General features: G+C 48.7%; 11 protein-coding genes across 11 annotated transcripts; 3 read left to right on the forward strand and 8 right to left on the reverse strand. All coding sequences in view use genetic code 12, as the record gives it.

Moving 5' to 3' along the window:
* Positions 1–78: 78 nt before the first annotated feature.
* On the forward strand, positions 79–1,119 carry SGT2 (Sgt2p; the record flags this gene model as incomplete). The annotated part of the gene is made up of 1 exon (XM_025482158.1): positions 79–1,119. One exon carries the CDS (start codon positions 79–81, stop codon positions 1,117–1,119), a length of 1,041 nt encoding a protein of 346 aa, XP_025336776.1.
* A 173-nt stretch (positions 1,120–1,292) lies between these two features.
* On the forward strand, positions 1,293–3,719 carry KIP3 (tubulin-dependent ATPase; the record flags this gene model as incomplete). The annotated part of the gene is made up of 1 exon (XM_025482159.1): positions 1,293–3,719. One exon carries the CDS (start codon positions 1,293–1,295, stop codon positions 3,717–3,719), a length of 2,427 nt encoding a protein of 808 aa, XP_025336777.1.
* Positions 3,720–3,817: 98 nt separating this feature from the next.
* CXQ87_003693 (uncharacterized protein) lies at positions 3,818–4,516 on the reverse strand (the record flags this gene model as incomplete). The annotated part of the gene is made up of 1 exon (XM_025482160.1): positions 3,818–4,516. The coding sequence occupies one exon, from the start codon at positions 4,514–4,516 to the stop codon at positions 3,818–3,820; it is 699 nt and encodes a 232-aa protein (XP_025336778.1).
* An 814-nt stretch (positions 4,517–5,330) lies between these two features.
* Positions 5,331–7,208, reverse strand: CHS4 (Chs4p; the record flags this gene model as incomplete). The annotated part of the gene is made up of 1 exon (XM_025482161.1): positions 5,331–7,208. One exon carries the CDS (start codon positions 7,206–7,208, stop codon positions 5,331–5,333), a length of 1,878 nt encoding a protein of 625 aa, XP_025336779.1.
* Positions 7,209–9,065: 1,857 nt separating this feature from the next.
* On the reverse strand, positions 9,066–9,758 carry CXQ87_003695 (E2 ubiquitin-conjugating protein; the record flags this gene model as incomplete). The annotated part of the gene is made up of 1 exon (XM_025482162.1): positions 9,066–9,758. One exon carries the CDS (start codon positions 9,756–9,758, stop codon positions 9,066–9,068), a length of 693 nt encoding a protein of 230 aa, XP_025336780.1.
* Positions 9,759–10,187: 429 nt separating this feature from the next.
* Positions 10,188–11,780, reverse strand: CXQ87_003696 (DUF4246 domain-containing protein; the record flags this gene model as incomplete). Its single annotated transcript, XM_025482163.1, has 1 exon — positions 10,188–11,780. The coding sequence occupies one exon, from the start codon at positions 11,778–11,780 to the stop codon at positions 10,188–10,190; it is 1,593 nt and encodes a 530-aa protein (XP_025336781.1).
* A 176-nt stretch (positions 11,781–11,956) lies between these two features.
* Positions 11,957–12,805, reverse strand: CXQ87_003697 (class I SAM-dependent methyltransferase; the record flags this gene model as incomplete). Its single annotated transcript, XM_025482164.1, has 1 exon — positions 11,957–12,805. The coding sequence occupies one exon, from the start codon at positions 12,803–12,805 to the stop codon at positions 11,957–11,959; it is 849 nt and encodes a 282-aa protein (XP_025336782.1).
* A 601-nt stretch (positions 12,806–13,406) lies between these two features.
* Positions 13,407–14,818, reverse strand: YCK2 (serine/threonine protein kinase; the record flags this gene model as incomplete). Its single annotated transcript, XM_025482165.1, has 2 exons — positions 13,407–13,954; positions 14,008–14,818. 2 exons carry the CDS (start codon positions 14,816–14,818, stop codon positions 13,407–13,409), a joined length of 1,359 nt encoding a protein of 452 aa, XP_025336783.1.
* Positions 14,819–16,034: 1,216 nt separating this feature from the next.
* On the reverse strand, positions 16,035–16,796 carry CXQ87_003699 (uncharacterized protein; the record flags this gene model as incomplete). Its single annotated transcript, XM_025482166.1, has 1 exon — positions 16,035–16,796. One exon carries the CDS (start codon positions 16,794–16,796, stop codon positions 16,035–16,037), a length of 762 nt encoding a protein of 253 aa, XP_025336784.1.
* Positions 16,797–17,640: 844 nt separating this feature from the next.
* On the forward strand, positions 17,641–18,465 carry RPP1 (RNA-binding RNA processing protein; the record flags this gene model as incomplete). The annotated part of the gene is made up of 1 exon (XM_025482167.1): positions 17,641–18,465. One exon carries the CDS (start codon positions 17,641–17,643, stop codon positions 18,463–18,465), a length of 825 nt encoding a protein of 274 aa, XP_025336785.1.
* A 36-nt stretch (positions 18,466–18,501) lies between these two features.
* On the reverse strand, positions 18,502–19,383 carry ELA1 (elongin A; the record flags this gene model as incomplete). The annotated part of the gene is made up of 1 exon (XM_025482168.1): positions 18,502–19,383. The coding sequence occupies one exon, from the start codon at positions 19,381–19,383 to the stop codon at positions 18,502–18,504; it is 882 nt and encodes a 293-aa protein (XP_025336786.1).
* Positions 19,384–19,445: the final 62 nt, after the last annotated feature.

Raw genomic sequence — 19,445 nt, forward strand, 5'->3', positions numbered from 1 at the left:
CCCGTGCACCACACGCTGCAATATTGGGGCAAGGTGCATAAAATACTAGACACGACAGATCTAATCATTAACACTAGCATGTCTGTTTCTCACAAGGATTTGGCGTTGGCCATTATACAATTTTTGGAATCAAGTGTTTCCAACAAGACTGTCTCCGAGGAGTACGCTGAGTCCATGGATGTGGCCATCGACTGTATCGCCGATGCCTTCGAGGTTGACAAGGCTGAAGCCTCTCTGGTTGCCTCCAAGTTAGGTGGATTGTCTTTGCTCGATGCTGTCAACAACAAGTCAGCTGGTTCCGCTCCCGTGAAGGAGGAGACCATTGAGGTTGACGCCGAAACCAAGGCCAAGGCTGATGCTGCTAAGGCTGAAGGTAACAAGGCCATGGCTTCCAAGGACTTCGACACCGCCATTGCCAAGTACACCGAGGCTATTGCTTTGGACCCTACCAACGTGGTTTACTTGTCCAACAGAGCTGCTGCCTACTCTTCTGTTTCTCAACACGACAATGCTGTCAAGGACGCTGAGGCTGCTGTCAAGTTGAACCCTGAATTCTCCAAGGCCTACTCTAGATTGGGTTTGGCGCAGTACGCTTTGGGTAACGCCAAGGCTTCGATGGAGGCTTACAAGAAGGGTTTGGACGTCGAGGGTAGCACTCCAAGTGATGCCATGAAGAGAGGCTACGAGACGGCTAAGAAGAGAGTGGAGGCTGACTTGGAGAGCTCGATTGCCACCAGTGAGCCTGAGAACAGCGAAAGAAGCGAACCTTCTGGCTCTGGTAGCGGAGCCGGCGCTGGTGCTGGCGGAATGCCCGACCTCTCGTCGATGTTCGGCGGTGGAGGCGGTATGCCCAACTTGTCTGAAATGATGAACAACCCGCAGGTGATGGAGGCTGCTCAGAACTTGATGTCTAACCCTAATGCCCTTGAAGGTTTGATGGGCAACCCTGCTGTGCGTCAGATGGCCCAAAACATGGGTCTTGGAGGCGAGAACGGCGGAGGTATGCCTAACTTGTCCGAGATGATGAACAACCCTATGTTGCAGAACATGGCCCGTAACTTTATGGGTGGCCAGGGCGGCAACCAGGGTGGCAACCAGGGCCTGGGCAGCAGCGAGTAAGCTGATACTAAAAATTCAATCTCATACATGAACCATACATAGCGATACATAGTCCTGATAAACGCGTACACTGTGATACCTACGTGCACTCCTTCTATTTACTCCATCGGTTTCTCCTACAACACATTCTTAACAACGCTGATCCAGCCCTTTTTTTCCCCAAAGAGCCTTTTATGACTACTGCTCGACAATCCTCCATCACGGTGGCAGTTCGAGTACGGCCGTTTACTCCTGCGGAAGCCAACAAACTCATACAAATACCAGGAAAGCCGCTTTTCATTGGAGATGGGGCACTTTCTGGAACTCTGGAGAGTACAAATGCTGAAGAGTCAGCAAAAGCTAACTTGATTCCACGTGGAATCAGGAAAATTGTTGATGTTGTTGACGACAAGATGCTCATTTTCGATCCTCCAGCAACAAACCCACTCACATCCATGCAACGAAATGCTTTTCCCAACGGCAACATGAGAGCACGAATAAGGGACTATCGGTTTGTTTTCGATAGTCTCTTCGATGAAAACTCACTGCAAGAGCAGATTTACGAGAGCACCACCAAACCTCTCTTGGACAGCATATTGGATGGCTACAACAGCACCGTTTTCGCCTATGGTGCTACAGGCTGTGGCAAGACGCATACTATCTCAGGATCTCCGTCAAATCCTGGTGTGATTTTCCTCACGATGAAGGAGTTGTACGAAAGAATCGACTCATTGGCCGATACGAGGGTGTTCGATGTGAGCATTTCATTTTTGGAGATCTACAACGAAACCATCAGAGACCTACTAGAGCCTGAAACGCCTTCAAAGAAGCTTATTCTACGAGAAGACTGCAAGAAGCGAATCACAGTGTCAAACCTACTGTCAAGACTGCCTGCCTCGGTGGATGAGGTCATGGACTTGATTGTCTTGGGCAATGAAAACAGAACACTGTCCCCTACAGAGGCCAATGCTGCCTCGCTGCGTTCACACGCTGTGTTACAAATTAACGTCACTTCTCGGAGTCGTACAGCTTCCCTCGATCAGGAACACACGTTTGCTACACTTTCTATAATTGATTTGGCTGGAAGTGAGCGGGCCGCTGCTACCAAAAACAGGGGAGCCCGTCTCAACGAGGGTGCCAACATCAACAAGTCGCTTTTGGCTTTGGGAAACTGTATTAACGCCTTGTGTGATCCACGTCGCAAAAATCATGTTCCATATCGTGATCTGAAGCTTACCAGACTCTTGAAGTTTTCTTTAGGAGGTAACTGCAAGACTGTCATGATCGTCTGCGTATCACCTCTGTCCCAGCATTATGACGAGACTCTCAACACGCTCAAGTATGCTAATCGTGCTAAGGAGATCAAAACAAAGCTTATACGAAACCGTCAAAACTTGGACCGCCACGTTGGCTCTTACCTCAAGATGATCACGGAACAGAAACAAGAGATCGAGGAACTTAGGGAAAGAGAATCGAAGGTTATCGAAAAAACAATAGCCAAGCACAGCAAAGTGGTCGACAATTGCATTTTTGAAGTGCTCAAGAGTATTGAGACACTCAAAACAAATATAAACAAACAGCATCAGGAGAAATGGCGCAAGTGCTTTTCGCTTGCAAAACGCAAACTCCTTCTATTGCATCAGGAAGAGCTCCAAATCATGATACAGACCTTCAAAAAGTTACGCATATCCGACAGAAGATATACCCCATTTCTTGAAAAGTCGAAGCATCTTCAAATACAAGCAGAACAGCTTCTACAAAAGATCGACGAGCAGATTATCAACTTAGAAAAGATCTATGACCTGCCATCTGAGTTGGACAACATTTACTCAAAGACGTATGAGTTTAATCTCAAGAAATTTCAAGAAATGGAGGGTTGGTCGTCGCAACTCTCGGTCTTGTACGAAGGTATGGTGGTTACCGCCAAGGAGCATCTACAAAAAGATTTGTTGGTTAACTCATCTATATTATTCGACTATCTAGTGAGCGAATTAAGTGATTTCAACTTCTCAGCACACGGTATCTGTGAACTTGTGGGAACATATCTCATCCACTGTGAGGAGTCAACTATGGATCAAATGGTTGCGGCCATTACCAACATCACCAACATCATTGAAGCATACAACAACTCAGATTATGATATGGCCATCGAGAAAGCTACCTCGAGATTTATTCAGATGAAGTTGCAAAGGGAAGAACACGCTGAAGCAGTGCGTTCAATGAACGGAGCGCCAAATTTGCAGCCGAGAGATAAGAGAACGTCAACTTCGCCTCTACGTCTGTCACCCCCGAGAGCACGTAAGAGACCATCCAAGAACCATTACGATGGAGAAGCGGATATAAGTATGGACGATTCTTTTGTTAATCGGAGCGCAATGGAGGAAGACTCCTCTCCACCAGCTAGGAGTCTAAATGAGCACTCCGTTCTTGATGAAATAGACTTCAACCCTACAATCGAGTCACCGACAGCTCCAAAGACACAGAATATTCGGTCTCTCAACAGCGAGGATGTCTCGCTCCGAGCGCCATTGCTCAACAAGGAAGCAAGCACCAAAGTTGTTAGGAAAGAGATGATTCCTTTGACGAGTGAAGATCTTCTGAGGGATGCAAACGTTCACTAGCCGTCAGTCGCATAATCTACATCTATTGCATATTTCGTCATGCCTTGCTTTGCAAGGACAAAATCATTTATTTTATACTGTCGTAACACATAGTGAACTTAGTAGCCGCTTCTGCCAGAACCAGAGGAACCGTAGTTGCCGGAACCAGAGCCAGAGGAACCGTAGTTACCGGAACCAGAGCCAGAGCCAGAGGAACCGTAGTTACCGGAACCAGAGCCAGAACCAGAGGAACCGTAGTTGCCGGAACCAGAACCAGAACCAGAGGAACCGTAGTTGCCAGAACCAGAACCAGAGGAACCGTAGTTGCCAGAACCAGAACCAGAGGAACCGTAGTTACCAGAGGAACCGTGGCTAGAGGAGCCATAGCCGCCAGAGCCGGAACCAGAGCCGGAACCAGAGCCGGAACCAGAGGAACCGTAGTTGCCAGAACCAGAACCTGAACCAGAGGAACCGTAGTTGCCAGAACCAGAAGAACCGGAACCATAGTTACCAGAACCAGAAGAACCGGAACCATAGTTACCAGAACCAGAACCAGAACCGGAACCGTAGTTGCCAGAGCCGGAACCGGAGCTAGAGCCGTAGTTGCCAGAGCCAGAGCCCGATGATCCCGAGCCGTAGTTACCGGAACCAGAGCCAGAACCGGAACCAGAACCGTAGCTACCAGAGCCGGAGCCACGCTCGTTGTCGTCACTGCCGAGAGCACCCTTGATCTTGTCACCGATCTTGCCGAAAGTGGACTGGTCTCTGTCGTTGTTGCCGTAGTTGCTGCTGCTGTTGTTGTTACCTCCGAAAGACATAATGAAAATTGGTAGTGGTAGCTAAAAAAGTGGCAAACAGAGGCCAATTTATACCTCCTTCGGCTACCGGCCAGACAATGTGGCTGCAACAACCTGTGTGTAATGATATGCGGAGAAGAAATGCCAGGGGACCATTCTGCAGGAGACGGTCTCGTTGCACCCCCACCGCCGAAAAGCTGTTGCTCTTTCATGCGCCCAAACGCAATGATGCATTGGTCCGAGTGCACAAGGTGTTCAAGGCAATCAGGTAATTGGCTAATACGCGGCAATGTGGCTGAGGTGTGAATTTCGAAATCACCGTGACTGGATTGCTGCGCCCAGGCCAGATCCTATTCAGGAGAAGCGAATTCCGGAGTCTGTGGCTCGGGAGATCGACGCATCATGATGGACCTCGTGGTTGCTATCACAAAAAGCAATGCCATGTTGGGGACACGGCGAGAGCCCACACTTTTGGCTACCGTTCCTGTGGGATTCTGCGCCCCTGAGCTATTGTGCGGAACAATAGCAGTTTGCCGTCGAAGAAAAGTGAGGAAATATCGCAACTGAGCCAATGGGCAAAACACGGGATCAAGTGCAGCTGTTGGCAAACAATCGGATCAGTGCTTCGAATGGCGGAGAATGCAGGGAGTCTGACATGTGTAAGTCTCAGTCGTGAACCGGACAGAACAAGTCGAGCGCGAAATGTCAAAATTAGCTTCGTCTGTCACTTTCGCAAACCTTACCGAAATTCCTCAATTGTCCATTTGGAGAACATTCCAGGCAATCACCCTTCCGCTTTGGCAAAATTGATGAAAGCCAATTTTATGAAAAGGCTTTACACAATGACACAGTCTTTTTCCTGAGGGGCAGCGTTCAGGGGGCTTCTCTTCTTGTTCTTCTTAGCCAACTTAGCGGCCCGAGCAGCCTCGTCTTTGTTTGTGATTCTCGCGAGCGCCTTGATCTCGCCGTTTTCGGCGGCCTTAACGTACCACAGTTGGGCTTCCTTGAGGTTCTTCTCGCAGCCAATGCCTTTATCGTAAAAGTTTGCTAGAGCAAACTGCGCCTTGGCAAGGCCTGCTGTGGCGGCACGTTTGGCCCACTCAAATGCCTCATCTTCGTCTTTTGGAAGGTATGGCTCCAGGCCCACCAAGTACCACGCACAGATGGAAAGCATGGACTGGGGGTGTCCGGCAACGGCGGCGTTGGTGTAGTAATTGATGGATAACTGGGCATCGGCGTCGACGATTTCGCCGATTTCGTAATGGTGGCCCAAAATGGCAGCCGCCTCAACGTGGCCTAGGGCAGCGGCATCCGAGAAGAGCTTGAGCGCGTACATCTTGTCGGCAATGACGATATCGATGAACCCCTCGTAGTAAATTTTGCCGAGTTCGTAAGGCGCCGCAGCCGTCAATTCCGTAGCAACGTTTGAGGCTCTTTCCAACCATTTGATACCGACTTTCTTGGTTGCAACATCTTGAGAGACACCCATGCGTCCGTAGAAACAGTAGACGCCGAGTTTATACATGGCAGCGGGGTGGTTTTTCGAGGCAGCCATTTTCAAGAAGTCCATGCCTTTTCTGGAATCGTGGCCCGTGCCCAAACCGTCTTCGTAGCAATGAGCTGTTCTGAATGCTGATTCTGTGTGGCCGTGCTTGGCAGCGGCAAGGAAAAGGCTGAAGGCCTCTCTGTTGTCGACCTTACCAAATGCACCGGAGCTGTAGGCATCTCCGAGGAGGTACTGAGCATCAACGTAACCCTTGTCGGCAAGTCTCTTCAAGTAGTGATGGGCCTCCTTGAACAAAGACTTCTTCAATTCAAGCGAAGAAGCGTCAGCCAAGTCGAAGGAGTTGGACAGCTTCAGTTTGCGGTGACCTTTCTTCAAGTCTGCGTCTATGGACAAAGAAGACCCGGTCTTCTTCTTTGGGGTGCTTCCTCCAGAGCTATCTGGCGAGTTGGTATCCACCATTAATGCCGTCTGCAACATGTACTGAGCATACTGGAACAAGACCGCCGGGTCGGTCGACTTCTTAGCGTTCTTACGGTACATCTCCATGGTCTTGATACGCGGCATCAAACTAGCCAGGTTCTCTCCAAGACAGTCGTTCACCAAATTATGGGAGTCCTGGTCCTGGAAGAAGGACAGCGACAGCGACAAGGACCGAGCATGGCTGAAACGAGCCAACTGGCCAGGCATGCTGCTGGCCACACTGAAGTTGTGTTCCGGTCTGAGGTACAAATCCTGTGAGTGGTTATTATTCAAGTTGAGATTAGTCACGGAGGAGTCAGCGGAGGCCGGAACCAGGGGAGGAGAAATGGCTGAATAGCGGTTTTGCAGCAGGGAGGGTTCGTCCACGGGGTATGGAGCGTCCAGAGCAACTCTAGCCTGAGGAGGAGCCTCTGTGGCGTTAAAACGAGGGCTCAGGAGCGATGTGGTGGCAAGACGGTTCAGCAAAGACGTGGTTTCGTCCAAACCAGGGTATTTTTGAGGATATGTCATGGAAGCTAGTCCGGAACCGGGTCCGGAACCGAGCCCGGACATGGAGGGCTGTGGGTAGCCAGCTAGGGAGCTGTACTGATGCGAGTTGGAGCTTTTGAAGCTAAGGTCCAGGGTGGAGTCTGTGGCGTTGGCGATGTCTGAAAGAGGGTACGGAGTTGGATCAGCCACGGGGGAGCCGTTTTGGCCCGAGGCTTTTTGTCTATATGGATGGGACATTTCAGCTTTTTCCTGGGGACGGGAAGTAGGTGCTGCTGGGGTGGAAGATTATGCTGTGAAGTGGATTGTGGATGTTGGTGGATCACGGTGAGAAGCGAGAAGAAAAGGTACGAAAAAGCTGCGGCGAGGGCTAATCCAGGAAAACAAACCACGGGGAGCCTAAACCAGCGAGGAAGTTAAAAATAAGGCGGCGGCGGTATTCTGATGAAAAAAAGCGTGTTGGATGGAAAACACTGATTTTAAAAAATAAAAGATAAAGTATTCTACACCAGCGCTAGCCTGGCTTGACACACCACGGAATGGGTGCAAACATCGGGTGGGGCGGATGCCTCGGGTTTCTGGGTGCAACGGTGGAGATTTTCTCGGGTGTCTTATCGCTGGTAATCATGCCTAATTTTAGCCTGCTTTTGATTGTACTTTTTGAAATTGTGCTACTTTTAATTGTGCTACTTTTTTATTGTTCGTTTTTCTCGGCTCCCCAGCCAGCATGGGTGCAGCATCGGCGAGGATTTGGGGCGGAGGGGTGAAAAAAGAATCTGAAACAGGCGGTTTCGTCGAAGGGTGAGACGATGCATATCCCGGATTTGCAAAGCCTGATTTGTCATTTTAGAGTTTGGCTTTCTGATCCGGGAAAGGTGTCTTAAGTAATCGGCGCCGGCAAATGAAGTGTGGTATTTTAGGGTGAGCTTTGTTTGTTTAGCACTAAGGCTGCGTCTGAGACTTCGGCAAAAACCGTGCCGAATAATTTGAAAATTGTGGAGTTTTTGCAGTCGAGTTTTGGAGTCGAGTTTTGACCAGTGCCTCAGCTTCGTTTTACGTGAAATTGTCAAATCTTCAAAAATTTCGTATCTTTTGCTGAATCCGCCAGGACCGTTTTTTCACTGGTACGTTCCACTGGAGCTGTCAAGGCCAGGGTCCAGCGCTGCGGTATTTTCTCACTGTTTGGGCTAAATATGCTCGCTATTTTGGGAACACCTGCCAGGGACAAGGCAGGTACCGTAATTAGTCTGAAACGTAAGGGAAAAGTCTGAGGATAGTTGGTTTTGTGAAATGGAGAATTGTGGAGCGGGGCGGAATAGTCGATTGGGGAATTGGGCGGTGTATTTTCAAAGGCTGCAAATCTGCAGTTGGCTGTCACCAGATGCGAGTGTCTCCTGAAGACGGATACTAAATACGGTCAATTTATAGTGGAAGGTTGAACTTGAAGGATATACCCAAATCACGGACTTTGTGACACCCCACGATCATTGCAGTAAAGGGTCGAACATGACCACCAAACTACCAAGTACAAGAACCACCTCGGTCTATCCCACTTCATGAAAAGTTTCATCCTTAAAGACGCAGACGACGCTTTGAGTTTCTAAGCCACAAAGACGAAGACCTAGTTGTAGACGAAAGCAAACCAGGCTTGTTGTGGTGATTCACTAGACAATTGTTCATTGTTCGCTGATCATAGATATATCCGATCTATCGACGAAGATCATACCTTAACGTCACAGTACATATAGAAGTTGCACGACACGCTGATGGAAAAGTAAACATCATTTGACACGGTCAGTGGCTTTGCCTTCACTAGTTAGAGTAAGTTTAGAACCAAGCCTCGATGAGACGGCAACTCCTCTATCGGTCGAGTTGCTTAAATCATATATCCCTACACTTTGCTCACAATTTCGTACTTTATTATTAGATCACCGGCCAGGATTCTAAAGTATTGCAAGCCTGGTTCTTGCTCATGCAGCGGCTCTCGCAGTTGCAAATCTAAAACGGATAGCATGGGGTGAGTCAATAGACGTAACTTGCACTCAACCGCCAGCTCAAGGAAACGGTGTTCTTTATACAGCAGCTAACGAAGCTGACTCAGTAGTAGATAAATGCCATCACAACGGCAACCAAAAGCACACCTCCAACCACGAAACCACCTGAGGATCTCTTCTCCATGTGATCCGCCTGTATCCTCGCTCTATCCTCTGGATCTAACGTTGACAAGTCAAGCTCGCCTCTTTTTATCTGTGCCTTAGTCTGCTCAAGCTCCTTCTGCGCCTGCTCGGCCTCAGCGATCGCGATCTTGTTCAGATCAACCAAGTCGGGAAAGATAGCTCTGAACCGGGTGTTATCGCTATTATTCCACTTCTTGCTGTCTCTTGCCAACCGGCGTTTCACGCTCTCACTTGTGTTAATCAGCCCCGTGGTGCTGTCTTCTCCGGTCATAAAACTCAACAACCCCGTCAAAATCGTAGAAACACTCCATGCTGGGTTCCATGTGTCTGGGTGGTAATCACTCATACTAAGACAGAGACGGGTATTGCAGGCAAATCTGCCGTTTGGGGTTACCATCGAGATTGCTGGAGGAGCAAAAGGGTATTCCGATGGAAACCGAAGAAGACCGTGGTACTGGCCGTTTTCATATGGGGTAGAAGGAGGACCAGTGATGATAAAGTGCCACTCCAAGATATTTTCATCATTTGGCTTGGCCTCGATGAATGGCGGAGGGTTCGCCTGGATGGTTTTGTACTCTTTGTTGAGTCTCTTTTGCGCCTGGCGAGAGACCATAAGAAAAAGGTTGTTGAAGAGTGGAGTTGGTAACAGCGATTTGGGGTTAGGGGTCACGTGTAGGAGTTGACCCAAAAAAGCCGAAAAGACGGTTGACGATAAGAGAAGAGGAGTAGAGTTGGAGAATATTTATAAAGCTGGTGGTGCTCCTTATTTTTCTTTTCCGGTTCTGTTTTGGTCTTCTTCTAGTTTTGTTAGAGACCAGTGTGGCGGTTTCTAACTGGCTGCGAAACTGATACCGCGATCTGCAAATCGGTGACTACGTGAGGAAGACAAATAAGATAACAAAAGAAAAAAAAAAAAAAAAAAAGGGGCGAATTTCTGACTATCAGTATAACAGATAGCATGACACCGACAGTACTGGAATTTGTCTTTTCGCTATCAACCCACTTCACTGTGCTGGAGCTACCTTGCCGATTATCGTCATCCTCAGTGCTCACACAAGAAGAATGTCCTAGTGTAAGCATTTTCGTAGTCTTCGTCGTCCTCAATTATCACCTTTCTCTCCGCTATCAACTCATCTCTATAGTCTTTAGCCTCCTTCTCGGTCATGGTGGCTAAATCTTTTGCATCAATACCAGGGAAGAACTTCTCCATGAGCACTCTGTCATTGGCCCATTTTTCGTTTTGGAAAGGTACAACATCGGTAGCCTTCACCTCGGTATTGTATGGGTCTACCAAGAAGAAACACAATATCTTTCTGTAGCCAGGTTTCGTGGCATCCTTCAACTTGAAGGCATCAACGTGATGCTGGAAACTGTTAGTGAACACAGTGATTCTGCCCTTCTGAGCGACCACGTTACCAATCACCCTGGTCATCTTATCTTCATTCTTGATACCGTAAAAGTCTTCGCAGTAGCATTCGTCACCCTGATCATAATGAGGATCCTCAAAAGCGTATTTGAAGGATAATCTGGACTCCTCAATGTTGTCCATATCATAGTAATAGAGCACTGTAGCCACAATGTCCTCATTGATGGTTCCCTCAACATGCCAGGAACCACCTTTGTACTCAGGCTTCTCGGGCGTGAGCTCGATGTTCGCCAACTTCACAATAACTTTGAGGCTTTCAAGGTCCCGAAGCTCAAAGGGCTTGGTCTTCGGCGCATTGTCGTACTTTGGCTTGAACTCACGGTAGTAAGCACGTTTACCCTTTTCCCATGCTTCAAACTCCTCTTCGTCGGCACCCTCATCTATGAGATCTTCAAGTTTTTCCTCGTATTTGTCATACCCTTCCGTGTAGTATTCGCCAAAGTCAGCGGTAGGAATACGTACGTACTCTTTGGATTGGTATCTTGCGAGGGACATGTTAATCGCAGGAACTGCCAGATTAAAGATTTTGGCAATGGAGCCATAAAGCTCGGCGTTTTTCAATGGATGAAGGTTGTTGATGTATGAACCAAACGTGAACTGCTTCTCATCATCCAACTTCATGAGCGCCGGAAGCCATTGAAACTTCTTGGAAACTCCATAATCAGCAACACCCTTCTTCACTGCCTTGATAGCCTCCTCAAATTGAGCAGTCTCGAGCTTTCCATTATTGAGGATCTTCGTCCTGTTGTACACCAAATGGTAGAGGGAGGGATGTACCAAGTCGACCACCAAGTCGTCCAGACCAGGGTGGTAGTCTTTTTCGATGATAGCATATTCGAATTTGCTAGCGAGGTCCGCAAAATCCTTTTCGTCTTTCTCTGAGACAGCCCCATCTGAATACAAGATTTTGTCATCTGGACCGAATTGGAATCCACGGCCGACCTGAGCCTGCAACTCCTCGTACCACTTCAATTCCTCAGCAGCATAATCAAAGACCTCCTCTGGGTGTTTCGTTTTCGGATTCAGGGCTAAAAACTCCAGCTTCCATTTCGCCAATATGGTCGGGTCCTTATATTTCCGCTCCCATTCCGGTTTCTGCCGGATAGTGTAGGAAAGCTCTACAATGAGCCACTCGTCAAGGTATCGTGCCGAGTTTCCAAGCAGAGAGAAGGCAATCCACCAGGGATGCTTCAATACGGAGGCAGACATGGTTGTGAAATATGGGAATCGGCACCTTTTATGCCGTGGATGCAGGGAGTGCAGAAATGCAGATTTACGAGATGAGCCGCTTCCAACTAGCCCTCGTAAATAGAGCACCCTAATCTTCCAGATAATACTTTTATTGGGTTATCAAAACCCTTTGTATTTGGTCATTTTCTTAAAGTTCACGCCTTTTGTGCAAGTCCAAGCACAACACTCGAAGTGACGCGGAAGAGACCGTCCTTCTGGGGCGCCTTGTGTATCTCTCGTTTCACCTCGGTCTTGCAGTGACTGTGGATAAATTGTTCATCAAGCCAAAGATTTGCTCTGAATTCTCGAGCACTGCTAACATTGACACACCCTTTCTGCAAACATGCGGTCATTTCGTCCAAGGTCAAGCCGTGACGAGCCATGCCTCGTTCTTGTAGCTCCTGAGCCACCTCCTCGTTCTCTAAATCCTCATTGTAGAAATCGTAGATCAAGATCCAGCCACCGGGACGGACCATTTTTTTGATTTCCTCGGACACGGCTTCGTAAGCGTGGATGTGGTGGAACGAGAGAGTGCAAATGAGCACATCAGCAAATCCTTCCAAAGAGCCCATCTCGAAATTGTCCATAATATCGGCACATATAGACTTGATTTTGAGTTCAGGAAAGTTCTGGCGCAATGCAGAGGCTCTCGTGTCGAAACTCTCGAGCATCAGTTCTGTGATGTCTATACCAACAAACTCACCTTTTGGCATGAAGGGAACTAAGCGTTCTGCGACAAGGCCCGTGCCACAAGCAAAGTCAATAACTTTCGAGTCAGGTTTGAGCAAATTGCCTAGGATCTGCTTCTGCTGCTGAAAGTCACTGACAACCTGGTCCACATCGATTGGCTCCTCTGTATCAGTAAAGGGTTTTCTTTTCGCTGAAACGTCAAAATTGACAATCTCCAGCGCAAATACTTGTGACATCACCCTTATGGCGGGGATATTGTCATAGCTGTTGTCAAAATGCTTCTTGTTGGCTTCCACGGACAGTTGATGGCTCATGTTGATAGTGCGGAATCTGACGGAACCGTGAGAAGTCACAGTATTTATACCCAACTGCCCCACTTTATGAGATTGGGGTGAAGTTGGTGAAAATGATATTTTGGTTTATACATTGATTTGAGGTTTTCCGTTTTCCGGATATTTTGCTCACCAGGTGGGGTTGAACAGACTGATGTGGGGTAGGTGGTGATATTTCGAGATCTGATGATCTGTGATAGGATTCAAGTGTATGCTCGTCAATAATAAATCCTGGAGTAGTATGGTAGAATGATAATATTGGCTCAATAAACATTAAAATGAGTCTGCTTCACTTTGGCCACAAACGTGAAATGCACAATGTCTGTCGGTGGTCCTATCTCAACCGTATGGTGAAACCTTAGCTCGAAATCACTCTCACCATGGAATTGAACTACAGCCCCGTAACAAGATCTAGATTAGTCGTATTGAAAGTCAGATTAAGAAGTAAAAAGGCAAGAATATGGATGGTGGAACTTATTTGTATGCATAGATAGGACGGAACCAGCATGGAGCACAGTACCAGCGGCAGCGCCAGTCCAGGGCGCAGCCAGAAAGTGTTAGGCGCGTATTACTTGGGTCCTTTTTAATGGCAGCACAACTTGGACCAGAAGCCCTTGCTTTCCTCCTCAGACACGTGCTGCTGTTGCTCGTACTGGTAGCCGTTTTGGGCGTTGGCGTAGTTGGGATGCGAGTTTTTGAAGTTGCCCTGACCGTTCACCACGTCGGAGCCTTGCATGTTAACTGCCATGTTCAGGCGAGCTGGCGTCTCCTGCTTGATGGGTGGTAATGGTCTGTTGATGAGGTGCTGCAACTTCTGTTGATGGGTCTGAGCAGCCGACATCTGTTGCAGCTGGCCTTGGACGCCGTTCAAGTTGTTGTTGGCAGCAGAGGCGGGGATCTGGCCAGCCGTTGTCTGGCCATGGTGAGCTCTGTTTCTACGCTGATCACGGTGGCGTCTATCCCTCTCGTTAGGTGGGTTGGGGTGGCCGTATCCGTGCAAATTTGGCTTTTTGTTGATGGCAGCGTCCCAGCCCTTGCCGCCATTAAGGTTCATCCAGTCGAAGTTGCCGTCGCAGTGGGTTCCCAAGTCGTCCAACACAGAGAGTAACAACATTCTGTATTCCTCATAGGCTGGATCAGCCTCGAAGGGCAAAGAACGCACCGCATCCAAGTATTCGGCAAACTGGCGGGCAAGCCATCGCACAAGAGCGTGGCAGCCGTGGTTCTTTTCTTGTCGCCAATCTTCTCGTACTTCTGTTTGTTGGTAGGGGCCTTCAAACCTTGCCATGGCAACTGGCCACGCAAGAAGTAGAAGAACACATGACCGAGAGCCTCCAAATCGTCTCTTCTCAGCTGCTCGCGGCCCAAGTGTGTGTTGATGGACATGTAACGGGCGGTACCACTCAAGGACTTCTTTTCTCTGTAGGGGATGTGCAGCTTCGTTCTTGGGTCTCTGTACTGCTTGGCCATGCCAAAATCGATGAGGTGGACCTTGTTTTCGTCGGGAAAGCCCTGGCGCCCGATCAAGAAGTTGTCGGGCTTGATGTCCCTGTAGATGAGGTCGTGACGGTGCACCTCCTCGATCAAGTCTATCATCTGGATGGCCACTTGCACCACGGTTTTGACGCTGAAGCGGCGGCCACACCAGTCAAACAAGTCCTCCAACGAAGGACCCAAGAGGTCAATGACCAAAATCAGGTGCAAGCCCTCCTGGCCAAAGTAGTAGGCGTTGGGGATACCCTCACATCCTTGCAAGTGCTTGTAGGTTCTGTATTCGTCCCGAAGCTGGGGCGCCTCTGTTTTTCTAGGCTCGAATTTGATCGCCACGGCCACGCCGTTGATGATGTTGGAGCCCTCAAAGAGCACACCAAACAGGCCTTCTCCGATCTTCTTGCCTATCTTGTAGTGCAAACCGACCACCAGGTTATTACTCGAGTTGACGCTCATATTAGGTTGGGAGGCGGCAGCGGCAGCTAACACAGCGGGGTTTGACATTAGACGCCGTGGGCAGCGGGGTTGTTGCGTGGTGGTCTCTGTTTGTGTTCAGAGATGTGGTTTTTTCGTTGAGAATGGACGTTGTTTTTCGTACACACCGCCCACGCCAGGGTAGGGAAGACGAAGCAGAGAATGAGGCGGCGACAGGGAACGAGAAAAAATAAAAAAACCGAGAAAGTAAAATAATTTCGATTCGAGCAACATTTATATAATTCTCGCCTCCGCGAGGCATCCACCTCCCCGGGATCATGGGCCTCCATGACCTGTCTGGCCCTATTGGGCGAGCATACTCTGAACCACAATGGGCCAGCTGTGGGTAATGATTTTTCTGAGATAGGCGACTAAAATAACTTCGCCCAGCTATCGCATTGACGACAGAAGCTTTTGTCTATCGCATCCAGGATTTTCCTCGGCACGCTGGGCCCTGTCTGTTGGTGTCTTTCCTGATTGGTAGGGATTGATCGACGGGGATTGATAAGAATATTAGGTTTTGTTTGTTGGCCTGAATTGGGATCGGCAGGCGAGCATCTGCTGAATTTGGGTGCTGGGAAATTTTGGAATTCTGGAGAGTTTGGGGTTGACCGGGGTATCTCATTGGCTGCAAGCCGCTTAAAGTAGACGGCTTTGGGTTTGACGTGATCTCGCGGGGACATGGTAGGGTTGGCGTAAGGTTCGAGGATGACTATTTTTGTATTCGGAGCAATGAATACAACGAGTTGGGCGTAGTTGTGGTAATGCTGGGCGATTAAATGCTTCTTCACTGTGACAAGCCTGTTGAAAGAGCACCGTTGGAAACGCAGGTCGGTGAGTTAGACTTTCACAGGAGAAGCCAATTATCACTAGGAGCAGCTGTGTCAGAAGTTTTGAAGCAAACGAGGGAGCCGGCTATTCGACAAACGTGCTAAATGACTTCTTGTGGTGGGATATGAGATTTCTGGTTCAACGAAGCAAGGTGATGTTGATATAAATGTCGAGCCCCTGTTGGGAAATTCGATTGGAAGTGGCGCCTATTTATCTGATGCCTCTAAGTGTTGACTAATGGAGTGTTCCTCTGCTGTAACGCTTCGTTCAACAAAAGTACGCCCTCAGACATGAAGACCATATTACCTACAGCGGTCTCTTTCTACAGTTCAAAACGCTTGTTCGAATGCTAACTTCAAGCATTCTATATTCTATATCTCGCCTTTCTGTGAACCATTCTTTCCTGTCTGTCCACTTACAACGTTCCCTTGACCAAGTAAACAGTGTCTCCGTTGGTGAAGCTTCCTGCAACCTTCTTGCTTGTCGGTAGCGTGACAGGCGCATCCTCTACAGCCTTAAATAACTGTAGTCTCTCGCTGCTGTCCAGCGTTTTGTTGTTATGGTTCATGATCCCCACACCGTCGGCAATCGAGTCCAATGCTCTGCCGATGGTCCAGTTCTTCGAAACCCAAACGCCCTTTCTCTCCTTCTCGGGATTAATCTTTTCTATCTCGTCTTCGTTACGGTTCACGTAGAGAACCCACACGTACACTCTGTCGGTCTGGGTCACATTAGCAGGACCTTTGGCGACCTTCTTGATGCTGGAAGTCTCGACAACCTTGTTTGTCGGCTTAGACCTGCCAAAAAGCTTCTTCTTTCGGCTGAGTTTCTGAAGATGCAAGAACTTCGTAAGCTTGGTGATGGCCAGACTCTTCTTTTCCACCAACGTAGTCGGTTCGAGTTTCAGCTGTTCGAGTCGCAGCTCAAGCTCCTGCTGTCTCTTTTCCTTATCCGGAAAGAGCGAAGCTGCCGTTGGCCCCGTGTAACTATGTCCGTTTGTAGGTGTGCTTGGTCTTCCAACGCAGTTGTGGAGATCTAGCGATCTATGCTGGGAACAGTAGACGTGGTTGCAAAACTCGCAGTGGAACGGGAGGAAGTCGAGCTGCTGGCACTTGTGGCAGTGCTTGCCGAGGTTCATGACCCCCTGGTCCTCCTTGTTGATTTCGACCTGGGTCATGAAAAGGCTGTTCTGGTGCACTTTGGCTGTCATAGCGCGAAATGATGGTCTATGGTGGGGAAACTCTGAGATGGTTGGGCTGTGGAAAAAAAGTGAAAGGTGTGTTTTGATTAGAAATCTGGTGGAGTTGAAGGCGGATCTTGTGGTATTTATAGTCATGGTGCCTGGTGGCGGCGGCAAACCTAGAAGCTTCGCCTGCATGACTGGTTGCAAAATCGCTTACTAACGGCACGGCTAGGTGAAGATCTAGGAAGCCCAAGGTACGAGGCATCATTGAAACGATGATTTATAATCTATTTGAAAAGTGGGGAACTATTTTGCTGTATCAATTTATTTGATAGTTGTTAGGGAGTGGTCGGGTTCACCGGGTCATAGTGACCATTGGTGTAGTAGCATCAGGTAGGGAGTTTAGTCAATTGTCAAAAATAGTAGGGAGACCTCAGTGCGTGTTCTTTCGATATCATATACTGCTTTCTTGTAAGTTTATTGTAGAACTTTATTGTTGTTTTCACTTATTTTCACCTCCACCCAATCGTTGCATTCACAGTGCAAAACTGCAATGGCTTCGAAACCATAACCATACACCAATTTGCTTCTTTCTTCAAACTCAAAAACAAAAAAAGCCATAATTCCAGGAGAGGTCGTATTTCACCTAAACGAAGAGCTATGCCTCCACTTATAAAAACCCCGACGCTTGGACCACCTCCCACTTCTTCACCTACTACACAGTGAGCATCGCGATCTCAACTACTCCATTATGTACGATTTAAATGTACCCTGGCCGGTGGGGTACGGGGCCACGCCGGTGGCAGCCGAAACGACAAATTTTCTAAATGTCGTCGCCATGTTGTATTCGCTAGGGTACCGCTACATCGCTGTGAACTTTGTGGTTCCAGAAAACACCAAGCTTCCGTTCAACACCCCAGACAAGCTTAATCCAATTCCCATCGAGACACTTCGAAAAAGAACACAAAAGTATGAAGGTCTTCGACTTTTCTCAAGAATCACTTTGGTGATAACAGACCCCGCAAAGTGTCAGAGCATCCTGAAGCTCCATGCCTCTAATGCTTTTGACCTCATCGCCGTGCAGCCTACGACAGAAAAAGCTCTTCAGCTTACCACTGCCAACCTCGATATAGACATTGTGTCGTTGCCGATGGGCACACGATTGCCGTTTTTCATCAAACACAAAACCGTGGGCCAGGCTTTGGAAAAGGGCATGAAGTTTGAGATCTGCTACCTGGGCCTAATATCTGGACCTGCTCAGTACGAGCTGTCGATGGTGCTTGGAACCACTGGCCACTTAAGCCGCAAAAACTTCATATCCAATTGTCTACAGCTTATCAGGGCCAGCAGAAATAGAGGGCTCTTGTTTTCAAGTGGTGCTCTGGAACCATTGCATGCGAGAAACCACAGCGACATCTTGGCGTTGATGGAGGCTCTAGGGTTGAAGGTGTCAAGTGGCAAAGAGGGTTTCGTGAAGAACCCAGAGTTGGCATTGATGGCAGGAAGACTCAGAATCAAGTCCAACAAGCAGACTGTGATGTTGGGGAACCAGGGCGGTAGAGGCGCTGCTGCTATTATTGACGAGATTATTCCCAAAACCGTGGACTCTACGAAAAGGGAGAATGACGATGATACCGCTCCTGCCAAGCGCAGAAAGCAGTGAATAGATTAATGTAAATACAGACCCGGTCTGTGTATGCTAGTGGAAGATCGACAGGCGAACCTTATCGGTCTTCTTGATTGGAGGCGCCTCAGGTTTGACATTCTGCTTTGGTTTCCTCTCTGGCGGAATTCGTGGCATTCTAGGAGGCATCTTTTTCTTAGGCACAAAGATACCAGGAGCAGGCCGCTTTCGAGGAGAAACCTGATCCTGTGGAGGCGGCGGCAGCTTTTGAATATCCGGATTTTTCGGCGAACCAGCCCGTGGTGCCTCTTGCGGCTGATGAAGCAGCCTCAGACGAGGCAATTGCGGTGGTTTCTGAGGTTTCGGCGCTCGAGGACCCTTAAACTCCGAGTACATATCAAAAACAGGCCTCTTGTTCGGCCCAAACATCAATTTCCGCTGCTGCATGTCCCGCATGGCCTTGCCCATGATCGTTTTGCTAGAAAACTTGGGATCTGTGTTGTAGTTGCGGACCTGACTTGTACGGTAGTTCCGTCGTATGGGCGTGTTTCTGATGATGCTGGGGATGGGCGTGATGGAGTTTTTCAGCTTCTCCTTCTGGAGCTTTTCGGTCATCTTTCGTAGTCTCTGGGTCAGGGTGGCTCTGAACTGGTCTCTCTCTTCCATGTACCGCTGGTACAACGCCTTATTGGGCATTTCCGTCTCGCCAACCACCAAGTCCTGCCTGGCGCCTGGCACTGGACGGTCAGGAAAATCCTTTTCTATAAGAAGCCCCCAGACTTCGTCGGACTCGGGTGTTACCGTGGGCAGGTTCTCTTCCACAAGGGCTAGTTGCTTCAGGTTCATGCGCTTGAGAACCGGTCTGATCAAGGAGTACGGCGTCAAGCCGACATCGGCGATTCTGGCTGCCAGCTGAACACACGCCAGAAGCGCTATTGCTTTGAGCAGTGGCACCATGGCGAATGTAGTGGAGAAGAGTCGTTATCGATGCGCACTGTGTAGAGTTGTAGATGAGATGG

This window comes from Candidozyma duobushaemuli, assembly GCF_002926085.2.
Source record: "Candidozyma duobushaemuli strain B09383 chromosome Unknown D_B09383, whole genome shotgun sequence".
Classification (NCBI taxonomy): domain Eukaryota; kingdom Fungi; phylum Ascomycota; class Pichiomycetes; order Serinales; family Metschnikowiaceae; genus Candidozyma; species Candidozyma duobushaemuli.